Source organism: Solanum pennellii, chromosome 2 (genome assembly GCF_001406875.1).
Source record: "Solanum pennellii chromosome 2, SPENNV200".
NCBI classification, from domain to species: domain Eukaryota; kingdom Viridiplantae; phylum Streptophyta; class Magnoliopsida; order Solanales; family Solanaceae; genus Solanum; species Solanum pennellii.
In genome coordinates, this window is record NC_028638.1 from 8,467,050 (window position 1) to 8,485,048 (window position 17,999).

The 17,999-nt window shown below is 35.7% G+C and overlaps 2 protein-coding genes and 1 non-coding gene across 3 annotated transcripts; 1 reads left to right on the forward strand and 2 right to left on the reverse strand.

Moving 5' to 3' along the window:
* Positions 1-267: 267 nt before the first annotated feature.
* LOC107011028 (photosystem II stability/assembly factor HCF136, chloroplastic) lies at positions 268-14,930 on the reverse strand. The gene is made up of 9 exons (XM_015210345.1): positions 14,538-14,930; positions 13,240-13,475; positions 4,122-4,252; positions 3,435-3,567; positions 3,157-3,279; positions 1,852-1,926; positions 1,084-1,199; positions 603-687; positions 268-528 (listed from the first exon to the last, which is right to left on the reverse strand). Exons 1-8 carry the CDS (start codon positions 14,875-14,877, stop codon positions 621-623), a joined length of 1,221 nt encoding a protein of 406 aa, XP_015065831.1. The 5' UTR covers positions 14,878-14,930; the 3' UTR covers positions 268-528; positions 603-620.
* LOC107011031 lies at positions 4,444-5,151 on the reverse strand (the record flags this gene model as incomplete). Its single annotated transcript, XM_015210347.2, has 1 exon — positions 4,444-5,151. A coding segment is annotated over one exon (513 nt), but the record flags the coding sequence as incomplete, so codon positions are not given.
* A 99-nt stretch (positions 14,931-15,029) lies between the features above and the next one.
* TRNAA-AGC lies at positions 15,030-15,102 on the forward strand. The gene has a single exon. It is a non-coding gene; the product is annotated as a tRNA-Ala (tRNA).
* Positions 15,103-17,999: the final 2,897 nt, after the last annotated feature.

The window sequence follows — 17,999 nt, forward strand, 5'->3', positions numbered from 1 at the left end:
AGTTAATCGACAAGTCCTTTGTTTCGATAATCTAAACTCTTTTAGAGACACTATATTAGACCGCGAACACTTGTGTGTGCATTTGGAAGCAACAACAACCAAAAAAACTCATACCCTTGTATTTGTAATCTTGAGCAACATTCTTCTTAGCAAATAAGTATAAAGAGTGCACATTGTTTGTCAAGAATTACATAACATTTAACAGCTTAAATCCTGTTGGAATAGATAATTGAGATATCATTATTTGGGAGATAATCTAAACAAATGTCAAGCCAAGATATGTCTCATCTCATCAAAGTTTAATTTGTTTGAAAAGTTTTGGTATATCATAACACATTTCAAAACGTCATCTCCATGATAACGTGCAAGTCTAATATATTTTCATTAGATAATCTAAAATCTTAAGCCCTATGAACACTTCCCTTAGGTATGGTGATAATCAGCAAAGAATAATCAGCAAAGAATTTTACAAGTGTTTATAAATTAAATTACAGTAGTTCAGTTTCAAGTATTTGCTTCCAAAATTGCCTGCACAAACACAAGGATGATCAGATGAATAATAAGTTGAACTTATTAGTAAAGAAAATTACACCACAATATACCTTGTTTAACGATTGTTTCTATCCAAGATACTTCAGTAAGACACCATCATTCCCCAGTACGAACCCCTGGTTATCATTGATAAATCTGCATCACAAAGATTGACTCAAAGTAAATCAAACCTTTCTCCTCAAATTTAATTGTGGCGTCTAACTTTGTTTCATGATGTGAATAACAGGAAACCAAGGCTGACAATATTATAATACAAAGTGGGAAAGTGTGGAGTTATCTTTAGTAGTTTACTCACAGTTACCTCATTATAGACAGCAAACTAAGTATACCAACAAGCTTATAGAATGAAGATTGGCATATATAGGTTACAGAGGAATAGAAAATTACAAGGAGCAAGAAGAAAGGAGGAGTAAGGGTGGAATTCAAGATGCTAGAAGAGAGTAGACAGTTCAAACTTGAGACTTTAAGTTGAATGTGAAAGAAGTCACAAATTAAGTAGCTAAAATCTTGAAGCTGTGCATTGGAGCTTACTTCACTGAATAAAGATTTGCAGCAATATTATCAGCCGCTTTATCACGAATCCATGTCTTTCCACCATTGGTGGTCTTCAACAAAATCCCACTGCCACCAGCAGCCCAGGCCTCCTCCTGAATAGCAAACATATTTGCATTGTTTGATGCATTTACAACAGAAAAATGATCAAATATAAATTGTAGGAACTAATTTAAAACATCAAGTTTTATTATTTACAAAAAGACCCTATTTTCCCCACTCCTCCCCCTCCCCACCCCTTTTACCACCATGGCCATCACCACCAGCGTCTCCTCCACCTCCTCCTCTACCACCAAGTTTGGGAAGAAGGGAAGAGAGAAGTGTTTAATACTATGCACCCCAAAGTTTTAACCGTATTTGATCAAGTCAATGTCACCAATTTTAATTTCAAGACTTGAAAGACCCCTTCTATTCATTTTTCTCACGTTAGATAATGATTAAAGTTAAAACTTTATTTTTGCATATATTCGATACCCATACATATTATACACATCAAGAGTAACTTAGATATTGGAATAAAAGTATGCTGACTGAGATACGGTGATATATAGTCATTCCGTCGATAACAATATTTCTTAAAAAGATAGTTCAGCTCAAGTAAGTGAGCAAAATTATAATGACTAACAGCATCGTGCTCCATAACCCTTCCCCAAACGAACGGGAGAAAATAATAAAATTGGTGATTCAAGATATTTCAGGGAAATGGTGCTTTTGAAGCATTTAAATGTCAGCATCATTAAACAATACCTGTGAACGGTAGCCAACATCAAGAATGCCAAAACCACGGCTCTGTACTGAAACTTCTTCAAAGTCCTCTGTTAACTGCAGATCCAGGACAACATTGAGCTTCATTATATAAAAAACAAGCAGAAACCAGAATTGCTACTGATAGCAAAAGCTCATACTCAAGAACCAAGGACCCACTCCATTCTCTGCCATTGTAAGACTTTGTGCTCTAGTATTCAGTCAACCCATTAGGTTACTTAATTGTTTATCAAATCAGCATTTCAAATATAGCCTCAAGAAAGTCTATCCAGTCAACCTCAGGTCATGTGCCCAGGGTCATTGATATATGATATACTCTCATTAAAAAATAGAAGAATGTAGTACCTTAAGTGAAGGTAGTTAGTTGTATGTTCCTTAAACCTGCTGTAGTCTGCTAATGCATACCAGCTTCGTGTCATTGAGTTTTTAATTTTACAAGTTCACTAAAACTGTCTCCATCTTGAATATGAATAACACTTAAAATCTTTACAAGGTACATATTAAACTGTGTTAAGAACGGTGGAAAGAATCAAAATTCCTAGTACCCAATATATGTAGATGAGCCAAAAAGTCTCCCGTCATGAGATGGTTATCGATAGCTAAATTCGCTTAACCAAGATACTTGACCAGCCTCGTCAAAATGCAGTTAATCTGTGATTTTTTATAAGGATGTTATGAACTAAAGAGTCCTGCTCCAAGCAATTAGTTCAATGGAGATAACGTGACAAGTTTTCTATATGTGGAAAAGGAATAGCTTGCCCTACTATCTGTACAGATCCTCTAAAATAGAGGTTACACGTTACATTCATGTTGACTTGGGAATACCTTCCAAGTTATCTACTAAAAAAGAAAAAGAAAAATTCACAATTAAGGATCATTCATGGTAGGAACAGATAATGGGTTTCTTTCATTATTTTAAATAAGAATTGAAATTGGAACATTTAGGTTATGTACAATATTTAATATCAAAGTAAACTTATGAGAAATCAGAAGATTCTAAATATAGTCGCTTTACAGAGATTCAACATTGCATCTTTAGATAAGATCTACCTAAGGAAGTTGATTTCTTCAACTGAGATATCAATGCAATTGAGCAGGCAAACAAATGTGTAAAGGATAGTAGGATATATTATATTTCATCCTATCCCAAGAAGAAAATTTTATTTCATGCTAGTTTGATTTAGATACTATTTCTTTTTCTTTTTCTTTTCTTCCAGTCAATGCTACTATGTTCTTGTATTGCCAGATAGTCTGTAGCAGTTCAAAAAATGATCATAATTTACTAACCCCTGTGCCCTTGCTAAGATATAGCCCTCCACCACGCACAAGTAACCAAAGACCACCATCAGCCCTCCAGCCCATGCTTTGGATTCTTCTAGCCACGGCTCTGTTATGTGGTTGCCAGTATGCCTGTAATGTATTATGCATAAAACGACATGTATAAATATACAATAATATTGAAGTAAAAAGCGAAGAAATTTAAGCTTAATAGTTGATGCTACATAAGACAATGAACTTCTTAATTAACACGAACATGAAAAAAGTACGTGTTAAAGAAATCATACCTGCCCTGGCTCCCAGGTCAGGTAGAAGTTGCCACGGCTTGAAACTGCTACATAACGTCCATCAGGAGAGCGATTAACAGTACTGAAAGTTCCTGTATAGTAACTGGCACCACTAATACCACTAGAAACTGTTCTGCAATTTCATTAAGGATGGCTGTCATTCTCCATATAAAGAAGCAACAAAAATAAGCTTGGCAAGTAATGAATCATGAACCCCCAGATCTTAACAACTTTTAGCCATCACCTATGACCTAAGACAGCATCAAAACTGATAAGGTACTAAAGCCAAAAGAAATAATATTTGTTGCTAAAGGTAGGGTTTAACTCGTCAAAAACAATTTAGCTCGCATCATCTTGTTTAGCAAACTGTCAGTAGTAAAAGCACAACCGGTAGACTATCGGTAGTTAGCTATTCTCCTGATAAGTAGAAGAACTTGAGGGTAGAGCACAGTCAATGATTCAAGAGTGACCTGGATAATAGGTTTAACCAAGTACATATTACCCTAAAGAAGAGTGGAAACTCCGCCATTCAGTTATTGAGCTTTTATTTTTTCTTTTCCTTTTGATTAATGAAATTCAAACCAAAATATATCTGTTCATTGAGTTTCTCTCATTTCATTGTAGAAGTAGCATACAAACCTCGAATCAAGATTTGACACTTCTGAAGTACACCTTCTTAGAGATTACCTATTAAGGGTAGCGGAGACAGTTTCTTGAATAGCAGCTTTCCAGTTGTATCCCTTGTTTGATGTAATATATATTGCACCTTCATCAGTTACCATTTCTGCACTTTGTTCTCCGGTTGCCTTGATATAAACCTGTATATCAAAATTATTTTCTTTCCTTATGATTAGTAGCAAGAATATATAGAAGCAAGGTAGTCAGATTTGTGTGCCTTGGTATGTAGGTAGAGTTGATTGCCATTATTGAAACAAAGGTATAGATGAATAAGAATCAATTACCAAAAAACAAAAGGGGACAGAGGAACAAGACTGCCACACAATTAACATAACATGAAGACCAATACGCATTGATATATCGGCAATCAACATAACATGAAGACCACACACATTGATATATTCTCTTCTTTTAGCTCAATGTCAAATTAACATTAGTAGAAAGTGGAGATTTCACTGCAATCACTATTGATCATAGTGGCTATCTTGCTTAACGCCTAATGTATCAGATCCTAAAAGGCAAGATTTTATATTCTATCGGAGTTGCAGCTAACAATGCCGTTCTTGGACTTGTATTTCCCCATTATTTCATCTATTGTTGGAACACGGCATTGATTGTCTGACCGCTTAATATCCCCATAAACAGCCATCTCAATCTTGTCAAGGTCATTGTCGCTGAAGTTGATGTCACAAGAATATCCTTTCAAATGTTTTATGTCAACTGCAACCTTGTCTGCTTTAGATCTATTCACCCTTGTTTGAAGAATTTGACAGTTATCTGACACTGAATCACCACCTTTAGAGAAGGGAACAATGTGATCATACTCAAAGCAGAGGCAACCTTGGCAGCTGTGGAATCGCTTGCCAATAATGTTGCCAGCTACATCTTTTCTCCACCTCTCGGGATCTCGACCTGGAACTTTCTCTGCTTTGGACCAGCATATCTTTCTAGCCTCCGAGTCAAAACTTCTAGGCCTTCCATCCCTGTTTCCGCTCGTAAAACCACTGTTATTCACGCTGAGCTGATGCAAAATTGAAGGTTATCTCTTTCTTGCTTCTTCACTTTCATTCTTCCAGCCCAGGGGAAGGAAGTTGAGAGGGAGAAATGATAGTTATCTACTTTGATGGAAAACAAGCAAGTTTAAAATGGATCCATTTTTTTATGTATTAATTCAATTTCGCAACGTTGTTATGTATTTCAATAAATGCTTAACTAAAATAACAGATTATGAGATCAGTGTGGAGGATATTTACATAAGCAATTAGAATGTCTTCTGTGGCATGTTACAACTTTGAAGGTAAAAGTGAGAAAGGAACTGTTCTAGTTTTTATGAAATTTCTACAGAATCATTTACAAGACAAACTATAGACATTGCAAAGTTACATCAACACCTGCCCTTGCAAAATCCAGCATGTTTTGGCTTACAGTGACCTTCGAACAAAGCTTCATACCGCAGTTTTGGTATTGTCTTTTCAGGAAATTGCTCAAAATATGCTTGAGATCTTACCGAACAGTATTTTCAAGCAACAGTTGGTTATGAAGCAAAGTGATGGTATTTTGCTACAGTGAAGTGCTAGCAAGGAGTTCTTGAGAAACGTGCAGAGAACGGGGTGGGGGAGGAGGGAGGGTAAAAATTTCATCTAAAATTAAAGGATATGTGAAAATGAATGCATATCGTCACTACATATTGACAATATGCCTCGCCTCTAGTTTTAATTCATCCCGACTCTACTGACTTAGCCAAGAAGAGGCAGTAGCACGATCTATCTAGTGAAGATGAATGCATATCATAAACATTAAACTTGCTAAGCAATGAAGTAATCAGATTCTAAAGAGGCAGCAGCAAGATCTAATTAAAACAAAACACCCATTGAGCACGTTTCCCACATTTTTCCCACTAGAAGGATCACTATAACTGAAGCCGTTTGAGGTCACCACTGTAGAACTCAACAGTTATATCTACTTATTTATCACCATACTTGGATTCTGTTAGACAATTGGCATTTTTTCAGCTTATTATTATTTTTACTGTTTTTTACTTATTTCAATTTAGTGCTTCCTACTTTCTAGCTAGACTTAGTCAACTTTAGTTACTCAACATTATGGCTGTTAGTTGCCCCCTTTTATGGTAGTTAGTGACACATGTTCTTATTTTAGTTTTAATGTTTATGTTTTTTCTTTGTATAAATTCAGACTTTCTGCAGATTAATATACACAAGGAATTTCATAAGTTCACTCTATTTTTATTTTTTCAAATCAGTTTCTTGAGTATTTTTGTTCTAACAGTGGCATCAGAGCCTCTAGTTGATCTTACAAGACAAAAAAATAGTTCTAACCTACAACACAAATGACATCCAACAACCTACCTTTAAATCCACCATTCACTTTCACTGGTGAAAATTACCAAATCTGGTCTGTGAAGATGCAAGCTTTTTTGGAAGCCTATGAACTTTGGGAAACTGTGACGGAAGATAACCCACTTGCTGCTCTACCAGCAAATCCTACCTTGGCTCAGATCAAATCCAACAACGAAGAGAAGGCAAAGAAATCTAAAGCCAAGTCGCTTATGCAGAATGTTGTGGCAAATATTGTGTTTTACAGACACATGGCTTGCAAAACTGCAAAAGAAGCTTGGGATAGGTTGAAAGAAGAATATCAAGGCAGCGATAGAACACGTCAAATGCAATTGTTGAACCTAAAAAGAGAGTTTGAGTCCTTGAATATGCAGGAGGATGAAACTATCAGTAAGTATGCTGATCGAATATCCTTAATTGTTAATAACATTAGACTTCTTGGTGAAGAATTTACAGACAAACGAATTGTGGAGAAAGTTCTTGTGACTCTTCCTGAGAGATTTGAATCTAAGATTTCCTCTCTTGAAGAATCTGTTAGACAATTGACATTTTTTCAGCTTATTATTATTTTTACTGTTTTTTACTTATTTCAACTTACTGCTTCCTATTTCTAGCTAGACTTAGTCAACTTTAGTTGCTCAACTTTCTGAAGTTAGTGGCTCCATTATGGCTGTTAGTGGTCCCCTTTTATGGTAGTTAGTGGCACATGTTCTTATTTTAGTTATAATGTTTATGTTTTTTCTTTGTATAAATTCAGACTTTCTGCAGATTAATATACACAAGAAATTTCATAAGTTCACTCTATTTTTATTTTTTCAAATCAGTTTCTTGAGTATTTTTGTTCTAACAGTGGCATCAGAGCCTCTAGTTGATCTTATAAGACAAAAAAAAAGTTTTAACCTACAACACAAATGGCATCCAACAACCTACCTTTAAATCCACCATTCACTTTCACTGGTGAAAATTACCAAATCTGGTCTGTGAAGATGCAAGCTTTTTTGGAAGCCTAAGAACTTTGGGAAACTGTGACGGGAGATAAACCACTTGCTGCTCTACCAGCAAATCCTACCTTGGCTCAAATCAAATCCAACAACGAAGAGAAGGCAAAGAAATCTAAAGCCAAGTCGCTTATGCAGAATGCTGTGGCAGATACTGTGTTTTACAGAATCATGGCTTGCAAAACTGCAAAAGAGGCTTGATATAGGTTGAAAGAAGAATATCAAGGCAGCGATAGAACACGTCAAATGCAATTGTTGAACCTAAAAAGAGAGTTCGAGTCCTTGAATATGCAGGAGGATGGAACTATCAGTAAGTATGCTGATCGAATATCCTTTATTGTTAATAACATTAGACTTCTTGGTGAAGAATTTACAGACAAACGAATTGTGGAGAAAGTTCTTGTGACTCTTCCTGAGAGATTTGAATCTAAGATTTCCTCTCTTGAAGAATCTGTTAGACAATTGACATTTTTTCAGCTTATTATTATTTTTACTGTTTTTTTTACTTATTTCAACTTAGTGCTTCCTATTTTCTAGCTAGACTTAGTCAACTTGAGTTGCTCAACTTTCTGAAGTTAGTGGCTCCATTATGGCTGTTAGTGGCCCCCTTTTATGGTAGTTAGTGGCACATGTTCTTATTTTAGTTTTAATGTTTATGTTTTTTCTTTGTATAAATTCAGACTTTCTGCATATTAATATACACAAGGAATTTCATAAGTTCACTCTATTTTTATTTTTTCAAATCAGTATCTTGAGTATTTTTGTTCTAACAGTGGCATCAGAGCCTCTAGTTGATCTTACAAGACAAAAAAAAAAGTTTTAACCTACAATACAAATGGCATCCAACAACCTACCTTTAAATCCACCATTAACTTTCACTGGTGAAAATTACCAAAACTGGTCTGTGAAGATGCAAGCTTTTTTGGAAGCCTATGAACTTAGGGAAACTGTGACGGAAGATAAACCACTTGCTGCTCTACCAGCAAATCCTACCTTGGCTCAGATCAAATCCAACAACGAAGAGAAGACAAAGAAATCTAAAGCCAAGTCGCTTATGCAGAATGCTGTGGCAGATACTGTGTTTTACAGAATCATGGCTTGCAAAACTGCAAAAGAGGCTTGATATAGGTTGAAAGAAGAATATCAAGGCAGCGATAGAACACGTCAAATGCAAGTGTTGAACCTAAAAAGAGAGTTCGAGTCCTTGAATATGCAGGAGGATGAAACTATTAGTAAGTATGCTGATCGAATATCCTTAATTGTTAATAACATTAGACTTCTTGGTGAAGAATTTACAGACAAACGAATTGTGGAGAAAGTTCTTGTGACTCTTCCTGAGAGATTTGAATCTAAGATTTTCTCTCTCGAAAAATCCAAGGACCTGAGCAAACTTTCATTAGGTGAACTAATAAGTGCTCTTCAAACACAAGAGCAAAGGAGGACTATGAGACGGGAAAAGTTCATTGAAGGAGCTTTCTCTGTACAAAAGCAAAAAGGAAAGCAACAATTCCACCAAAAGAATAAGGGCAAGCATGATGGAGGAAACAATAGTGGAGATGTGAAGCAGAAGTTCCCTCCTTGCAAACATTGTAAAAGAAATACACATTTGGAGAAGTATTGTTGGTGGAGAGTCAATGCTATATGCGGCAACTGTAAGAAGACGGGACACGTATCCAAGGTCTGCAAATCAAGAGCAAAGGCCTCTGGTGCTTTGCAAGCACAAGTAGCAGAAGCTGGCGATGCACATGAAGAGCAACTATTTGCAGTTTCACACTTTTCAATCAGTGAATCCTCTGATTTATGGCTTCTTGACAGTGGTTGCACACATCACTTGTGCAATAATGTTGAACTGTTCAAATTCCTAGATGATACTTACAAATCTAAAGTAAAAGTGGGAAACGGTGAGGCAGTAGAAGTCAAAAGCAGAGGTACAGTGTCTATCTCAACAATATCAGGTATCAAAACTATTTCTGATGTTTTGTACACACCTGATATGAGTCAAAATTTGTTGAGTGTTGGAAAAATACTTGAAAATAATTATTCTCTGCATTTTAAGAATCGTGAATGTGTTGTTTCTGACCCTTCTGGAGTAGAGTTATTTTATGTCAAGATGAGCAACATAATGTTTTAAGTTGATTGGGAGAAAATAACTGAGCAGGCTTACACTATTACTTCATAAACATGTACAAACCTGTACAAAAGGTTTGGTCACTTCAATCTGAGAAGCATCGCCGAGATGAAAAAAAAAGAGCTAGTGGAAAATATGCCTGAATTTCTTTCTAATGCTCAAGTTTGTGAAACTTGTCAACAGGGAAAGCAAACAAAATTGCCATTTCAAGCAAATCAAGTACGAAGAGCTAACAAGAAACTTCAGCTCATTCATACGGATGTTTGCGGCCCAATGAAAACAGATTCGCTGAGTGGTAACAGATACTTTCTCCTCTTTATTGATGACTACACTAGAATGTGTTGGGTTTATTTCATAAGACTGAAGAGTGAAGTCTTTGATGTTTTTAAACAATTTAAAGCTTCAGTAGAAAATCAATGTAATCTTAGTATTAAGGCTTTAAGGTCTGACAATGGAGGAGAATACACTTCTTTCTCAATTTGTGGAGTTTTGTAGTAGCACAGGTATTGAACGCCAATTGACATTACCATACACTCCACAACAAAATGGCGTGTCTGAAAGGAAGAACATGACAGTAATGGAGATGGCCAGATGTCTTTTGCTTGAAAGAAAGATCCCAAATCAGTTTTGGGCTGAGGCAGTCAACACCTTTGTATATTTGTTGAACAGATTGCTTACTAAGGCCTTGCAGGACATGACTCCATATGAAGCTTGGTGTGGGAACAAACCATCAATACACCATCTCAGAATCTTTGGGTGTATATGTTATTATCGATTTCCAGAAACAAAAAGGAGTAAGCTGGATAACAAGGCTCATAAAGGCATATTTATGGGCTATAGTTCATCCAAAGGTTACAGGATTTTCTGTTTGAAATCAGACAAACTAATTCTCAGCCGAGAAGTGAAGTTTGATGAAGCAGCTGGTTGGGATTGGAAAAATCAGAAGACCTCTTATTCTGATTCATTTTCAATAGAGCAGCCTCAACTTTCAGAAGATGAACTAGTGGATGATGTACCAGTGAGGGGAACTCGATCCTTAAAAGATGTCTATCAGCGGTGTAACTTGGTTAGCTCTGAAACAACAAGCTATGCTGAAGCACAAGACTCTCAGGCATGGAGGAGAGCTATGCAAGAAGAACTAGACATGATCGAGAAGAATGGAACTTGGCAGCTTGTTGACAGACCTAGAAATCGCAAGGTAATTGGTGTAAAATGGATTTTCAAGACAAAACTCAATCCTGATGGAACAATTTGCAAATATAAGGCTAGATTGGTGATGAAGGGATACGCACAACAATATGGTGTGGAGTACCAGGAAACATTTGCTCCTGCAGCAAGGTATGACACAATCAAACTTATTCTTGCATTTGCATTTCATAGTTCCTGGCAGATTCATCAACTTGATGTCAAATCGGCTTTCTTGAATGGTTTGCTTGCTGAAGAGATCTATGTAGAGCAACCTGATGGTTTCTCAACTCCTGGAAAAGAGGATCAAGTTTATCTCTTAACAAAGGCCTTGTATGGCCTAAAACAAGCCCCAAGGGCATGGTATGAGAGGATGGACAATCATCTCATCCAACTTGGCTTTAGTAGAAGTCAAAGTGAAGCTACTTTGTATGTGAAAGTCAATGCTGCAGGTGAGTCCTTAATTGTCTCAATTTATGTGGATGACATGCTTGTGACAGGAAGCAAAATTGAACTAATCCAAAGGTTCAAGGATGAAATGGAGAAAATCTTTGAAATGACTGATCTTGGAGTCATGAAGTACTTTCTCGGCATGGAAGTGTTGCAGTCCAGTTATGGAATTTTCATATGCTAGCAGAAATACGTTTCGGATATTTTAAACAGGTTCAAAATGCAAGGCTGCAAAACCTGTGAGTACTCCAATATCTACTGGTGTGAAGCTTGGCAAGGATGAGGATTCCAAAAAAGTGGATGATAGTATGTATAGAAGCTTAATTGACAGTCTTCTATATCTAACCGCAAGCAGGCCTGATATTCTATTTGTTGTTAGTTTGCTCTCTAGGTTCATGCATTCGCCTAGAGACACACACCTCACAGCTGCTAAAAGAGTGTTAAGGTATATTAAAGGAACTAGCAAGTTTGGAATTTTTTTCCCAACATCTGCCGAAATAACTATGAACCTGATCGGGTACTCTGATAGTGATTGGGGTGGTGGAGTTGATGATTCCAGAAGCACATCTGGATATCTTTTCTGTTTGGGGACAAGTTGTTTTAGTTGGAGCTCTAGAAAACAAGAAACTACAGCTCAATCAACAGCAGAAGCTGAGTACACAGTTGCTGCATCTGCTGTGAATCAAGTTATCTGGCTAAGGAAGATGATGAAGGACTTAGGCCATGAACAAACAGAAGCTACCAAGATCATGTGTGACAACAATTCAGCAGTTTCAATCTCAAAAAATCCAGTGTTTCATGGTCGAACTAAACATATCAAGATCAAGTTTCATTTTATTAGAGAAGTCCAACAATCTAATATAGTGTTGCTTGTTCATTGTTCATCTGAAAACCAGCTAGCTGACATTTTCACCAAGTCATTGCCAAAGGAAAGGTTTGAAGATCTGAGGCAAAGAATTGGTGTTTGCCAAAAAAATGCCAAGGAGGAGTGTTAGACAATTGACATTTTTTCAGCTTATTATTATTTTTACTGTTTTTTACTTATTTCAATTTAGTGCTTCTTATTTTCTCGCTAGACTTAGTCAATTTTAGTTGCTCAACTTTCTGAAGTTAGTGGCTCCATTATGGCTGTTAGTGGCCCCCTTTTATGATAGTTAGTGGCACATGTTCTTATTTTAGTTTTAATGTTTATGTTTTTTCTTTGTATAAATTCAGACTTTCTGCAGATTAATATACACAAGGAATGTCATAAGTTCACTCTATTTTTATTTTTTCAAATCAGTTTCTTGAGTATTTTTGTTCTAACAGAGTCTTCCCTTTTAAAAGGAACATCATCTCTAAGGATTCTATCGCCACCTACCAAAATGACCGGAAATGTTTCAAAAAACGTAGGTATACAACGTGCAAAAAGTTCATGCCCGTAAATCTTTGACCTTTTGTAGCCTGATTGCATTATTAGATCAAGTTTACATCCTGCAATGTAGTTATTTCTTGACTGAGCATAGGCGAGTTACTACATGAAAGATAACGGTGAATGTCAACAACTCCAAATGGCTTGTAATGGTAATATATGTTAACACAAATAATACTTACTCCCCATGCTTTACATACAAGAGTATGAATGAAAAATACGGTCATTGGACAATATTTATACGAAAAATTTGTGCAAAACAAATATAGATAGGAATACTTTGTGTAAAACTTTCTTGAGTGTTCCCAAAAAGTTCTTTTAGAAATTGTGCCTCAAGAAAGTTTTCAACCAATGTTTGAAAGAAATAAATTCTTTAGGAAACCTTAACCAACCACATTTGATAGAAAAACTATCCACAAACATCAAAATATTATTACAAAGTACTAAAGCGTATGCGCACAGTGAATCATTCCAAGCAAAGTTTTCTATTAAGGTTTTAAACATCTGAGTTATCAATTTACCCTGAAAGTATAATGCGCTGTAACATACATGCTTAAATTTTGAATAAGAACCAAGAAGAATTGAAAAATATTATGCTTACCATGTCACCAGGAAGTTGAGAACTCAAAGGTATCCGCTCCCAGTTTTCACCAGCATCGGAAGTATGCAACAAGATTGCTGGTTTTCCAATAATCCACCCTTCCTTGCCTTTAAAACTGATAGAATTAAACCTATAATTGAAATCTTCCTCTTCGGCAGAGGCTATGGATCTAGGTACCCAAGTAGTTCCTCCATCCTTTGTTTCCAAAATAGTTTGCCTAGTCCCCAGGACAAAACCTGCCAGCCATTGTTCCACCAATAAGCACAAATCTTAAAGTCAATGTGTAAAACACACAGCTGTGCAGTAACCAAATATCTTCAAACCACGATTTCCGTTACTATTAAACTAAATTAAGAAAAAATCCTTACATATAAAAGCACAAAACAACGAGGTTGTGCTTGATGATGTCTTATCACTTTAAACCAAATTAAGGACAAACCTCGAACTCAATGCACAGCACTACCAACCTATCAATAATGCTTAATATATTAGATGATTTGTCATTATTGTTTGTCTGGATTAGTACAATTCTCAAACATTGCACGCATTAGATCCCAAGGCTGTTGGATATTCTTCTATCTTCAAAGGGATGACTTAAACTTCAGCATTTCTTCTATCTTAAGAAGAATTACTTAAACTCCCCCAATCAGTTAGCTAAATTGAGCACAATTCTTTAACATATTTCCGCAGGCTTTGAGCATACTTAGGTCACAATTAATCAAACTTTTTTAAATATGATCTCTTATCCAGTTGTTATAAAATACAATGAAGTAGCACATTCAGTCCATCATTCAAATTTGAGTAGCACTTGTAAAGCTGAATTCTCCAAATTACAAACGACTGTGAACAGATTATAGACAGTTAAAAAATACAAGTTTTCCCAAAAGACCTCAGATTATTAAGAGTTTTTCAACACTTTATATTAAGTTTCTTTGTTATCAACTTTTCACACATCTAAATTTTATATCCAATTATTTGTATTTTGAGGTTTCATCCATACAGAAAGTATACTTCGTCCCTAGCAAAGAAAATATGAAGGAAAATATTTTATTTATAAATTCAAAAAATTCTTGAATCTTATTTCTACCTTTTATCTGTACCGAAAATAACTAACAACATCCCAATTTATATTAATAAAAATCAAATTACAATTGGAATAACAACCTTTCTGGCTAACAAATCTTAATTAAACATAAAAAAAAATATCATAAATAAAAAATTCTAATCATATTAGAAATTCTACTGCAACTTTGAATTATTATTTGCAACAAAATGTAATTAGTTTTCCACATACATACCGTGATTTGGGTCGTCCGGAACGAAAGCAATGTCGAGAAGGACGACACCAGGGTCAATAGGAAGAAAAACTCTTTCCCATTCAGAGAGAGGAGTGTCTTCAGCTTTGGCAACAGGGAGAGGAGAGAGGCTTACTCCTACTCCTAGTAATGGAGGAAGAATAATGGCAGCAGCAGTGTCAGCAATCAACTGTCTGCGGTTAATATTAGCTGCTCTGCATAAAGGCAACCGAGGTGGAAAGTTATGGGGTAGAAGTGGACGGGGAGTGGTAGTTAGAGGCTTGAGAGGAGTGAAAATGGAGTGAGCCAAAGCCATTCTATTTGTTGGCGCAACACTTTCCATACTCAGTACTCACTCTTTTGATCTTATCACAAATGGGAAAATTGCCTTCGCGGCATGTTTCAAAGCGTAACGAATGGTCATAAATTCGTTATCTGAGGACCCACATTTCTCCTCAACAAACAATTTGTAAAACATAAAGCGATAATTAAAACGGGGATGTAGCTCAGATGGTAGAGCGCTCGCTTAGCATGCGAGAGGTACGGGGATCGATACCCCGCATCTCCATTCTGACTCACCTTTTTGTCATTTGTGCTATTTTTTATTTTTTTGTAGAATAATAATACATTTTTATTATTATTAATATGATTTATATTCTTAGCAATTTCCGGGAATAAACAAAATCATTCGGCTTTAATTTTTTTTTTAAAAATTGAGCATAAGGCTTATCTTATGAAACATATTTTGGAAGAGTAATATTTCAATATAAACAGTCACATAATGTTATATATTTAGATCTCATATACGAGCTATTACATTTTAGTATAAATATTCCTTCACTTTATTTTGATTTTTTTATGCTAGAGTTGTGTTTGATTATAATTTTTGCAACTAATATTTGGTTGTTTGAATGTGATAATTTTTTTTTAAAAAACATGAAATATAATTTAAATTATGTCATTTTTATAAATATAAATAATTTAGGGTACAACTTTTTCTTTTCGTGGTTTTCAGATGTCGCTTTGCGAACCCGACTAGCTGTACCCACCGGATCCTGCTGTTTCAAGGTGGGTGCGCCACGATTAGTTTCACGAGGCCCTGAAGACGCAACCGGTTTGTAATGCCTCCAGTGGCCCTGCTGGGGCTCGAACTGGCAACCTGAAGGACTTTGTCCTCAGGCCTTTACCAGCCGAGCTACCCCTCAGGGTTATTTATAAATGTATTGTACATTTGGTAATTTGATGTGGAGAATTCAATATGTTATAACGTCAAGTTAGACAATTGTCACTTGGACATTTATACTTTTATAATAATAAAAATGTAACTCATTTGGATGTTTAATCAGATACTTTTTTATGTGAAGAACTACAAACTATATATATATTGGAAAAAATTGTTATTGTAAATAATAAAATTAAAAGAATTATAATTACAAATAACTTTTACATTATCATATCATCTGTTGTAAGATGTAACATATTTTATTTTGATTAACTTCATACTATAAGGAGGCTTACTTGCTGTTTAGGAGGGAAATGATCAAACTTGGGTATGAAATCAAATGGGTGAAATATAGATATGAAAAGTTGTCTTATGTCTGCTAATATTCAGGGTGTTTGGGCATAATGAAAAAAAGTGGTGTTATATGATCCATAGTGTAGTCCTTAGGGCTTGAAAGCGTTGGTACACTTTTTTTTTGTTATAGTGAAAAACTCAGAATGCTTTTGCTTGGAGGATTAAAATTAGCCGAACCTCATTTGATCTTTGTGTTATTTTTCTTCTAAAGTATACTAGCTAATTCAAGATATTTCCACAACATAGTGGTTAAAGTTTATTATGAGTCAACTAATTATGTACTAGTCTCTTTTTCACGATTTGTATCCATGGATGGTGCTAAGCCATGGTTTTTTTCAAAAAATAAATTAAAGACTCAGGGGGGCCATTTTATTAAAATGAAAAAAATTTAAGTGCTAAATCCATAAAATCAGCAATAAATCCATAAATTAAATAGAACAAAAATATCTGAAAAGGAAAGTGGAAAAGTCAGTCCTGTAGAATAGCATCTCCACCACGACCTCTTCATCAATTAACCATGGAGCTCCACAAATTGAGCTCCCAGATGGGACCTGTCGATCGTGTACCAGCAACTGAGGTGGGTGAAGGGATCTCTGGAAGATCGAAACGTTGATTGTTGAAGCAATAACTCTGGAAATTCTTGAGGCTGACTTGACGAGTAGAACATTTGAAAAGCTTAGGTACACAACTCAATATGTTATCTTAGATTGTTGAAGCAATAACTGAACAAAATACATCCCACACATATACAAGCCTAATACCACTTGTCCTGGTTTTATATCACCTGTGACACCTTAAACTCTCAACAGACGCATGATATGTAACAAAACGAATCTAATTGAGACTGAAGTTGTCTATAGTCCTGCTTAAATTAGGAATATTTTATCAGTTATTTAGTAAATCTATGTATTGTTGGACATAGGATAAATAGTCTGTCTTGTTTTCAGATGAGGAAAACCATATTTGTCTGCATTTATTATAACTTTCCCTGCTCTAGGAACTTCCTGAAACTAATTAAAATGTACATGCTAAATGAAAACCTAAGTTTGCAAAAAATCAGCAAGAGTATTCCCCCTCCCTTAATGAGTGTTGTACTTTTACTGTCATCAGTTCCATCAGTTTATTAATGGAGTTGACTTTGAAAGTCACAGTTCATGGAACATCCCATTCTCCATTATGTATTTTCACCAAAACATACGAATCAAATTCAAATAGAACTTGCACCAAACCATGTTCCCAACAGTATTGTAGACCTTCCCTCACAGGTGTAGCTACCTTCCCTCACAATAGTAGCTTCCTCCATAATGCTAGTAGAATCGTGAATTTTCACCCCTTTAGAACCTACTAGGTCACATGCTTAGTTTATTATACAAAATTGAAACACCCTGGAAAATCAATGACCTATTCTAGAGCCTTGAATTATGAATAATGACTTAAAAATTGTTAAGATGATATTTATAGACCTAACCTAATGTAATTAACTTGTTTAGTAAGTGTTAGTACCTAAACGTCGAGAAACGACCATGACGTCCGGAAGATTTGTAAAATTGAACTAGTAGGTGTTCTTAGGTCTTGAGAAGGTTTGGAAGTGTCGTACGTTGATTAAATCATATAAAAATGTTATAAGTAAGTAAAATAATGTGTTTAGTGTCCAAATGTCCGGGTTCGGCCCCCCAAGGACCACCATAAGGGTCCTTGAGGAGGACCCAAAAGATGCCAAATTGAAGCAGCTGCCTACGAGGCCCTTTGACGGACCGTCAAGGGAATGAGGGGGCGTAAGTCAGGATCTTGGGTTGAGACTTAGTCTCCCCAAAAAGCCTCCCCCATTTCCTATCTCTGATAGGAACAAAAGGGCATACGGTAAATCATATCATTTCAACTAGGCAAAT

What these genes read in the sequence shown, in the direction of transcription:
- LOC107011028 (XM_015210345.1), bottom strand. Translation starts at nt 14,877, where the DNA reads ATGGAAAGTGTTGCGCCAACAAATAGAATGGCTTTGGCTCACTCCATT. An exon ending in CTCAACTTCCTGGTGACATG is followed by an intron (nt 4,253 to 13,239) that starts GTAAGCATAATA and finishes TTTGATATACAG; the next exon opens with GTTTATATCAAGGCAACCGG. An exon ending in TGACCTGGGAGCCAGGGCAG is followed by an intron (nt 3,280 to 3,434) that starts GTATGATTTCTT and finishes AATACATTACAG; the next exon opens with GCATACTGGCAACCACATAA.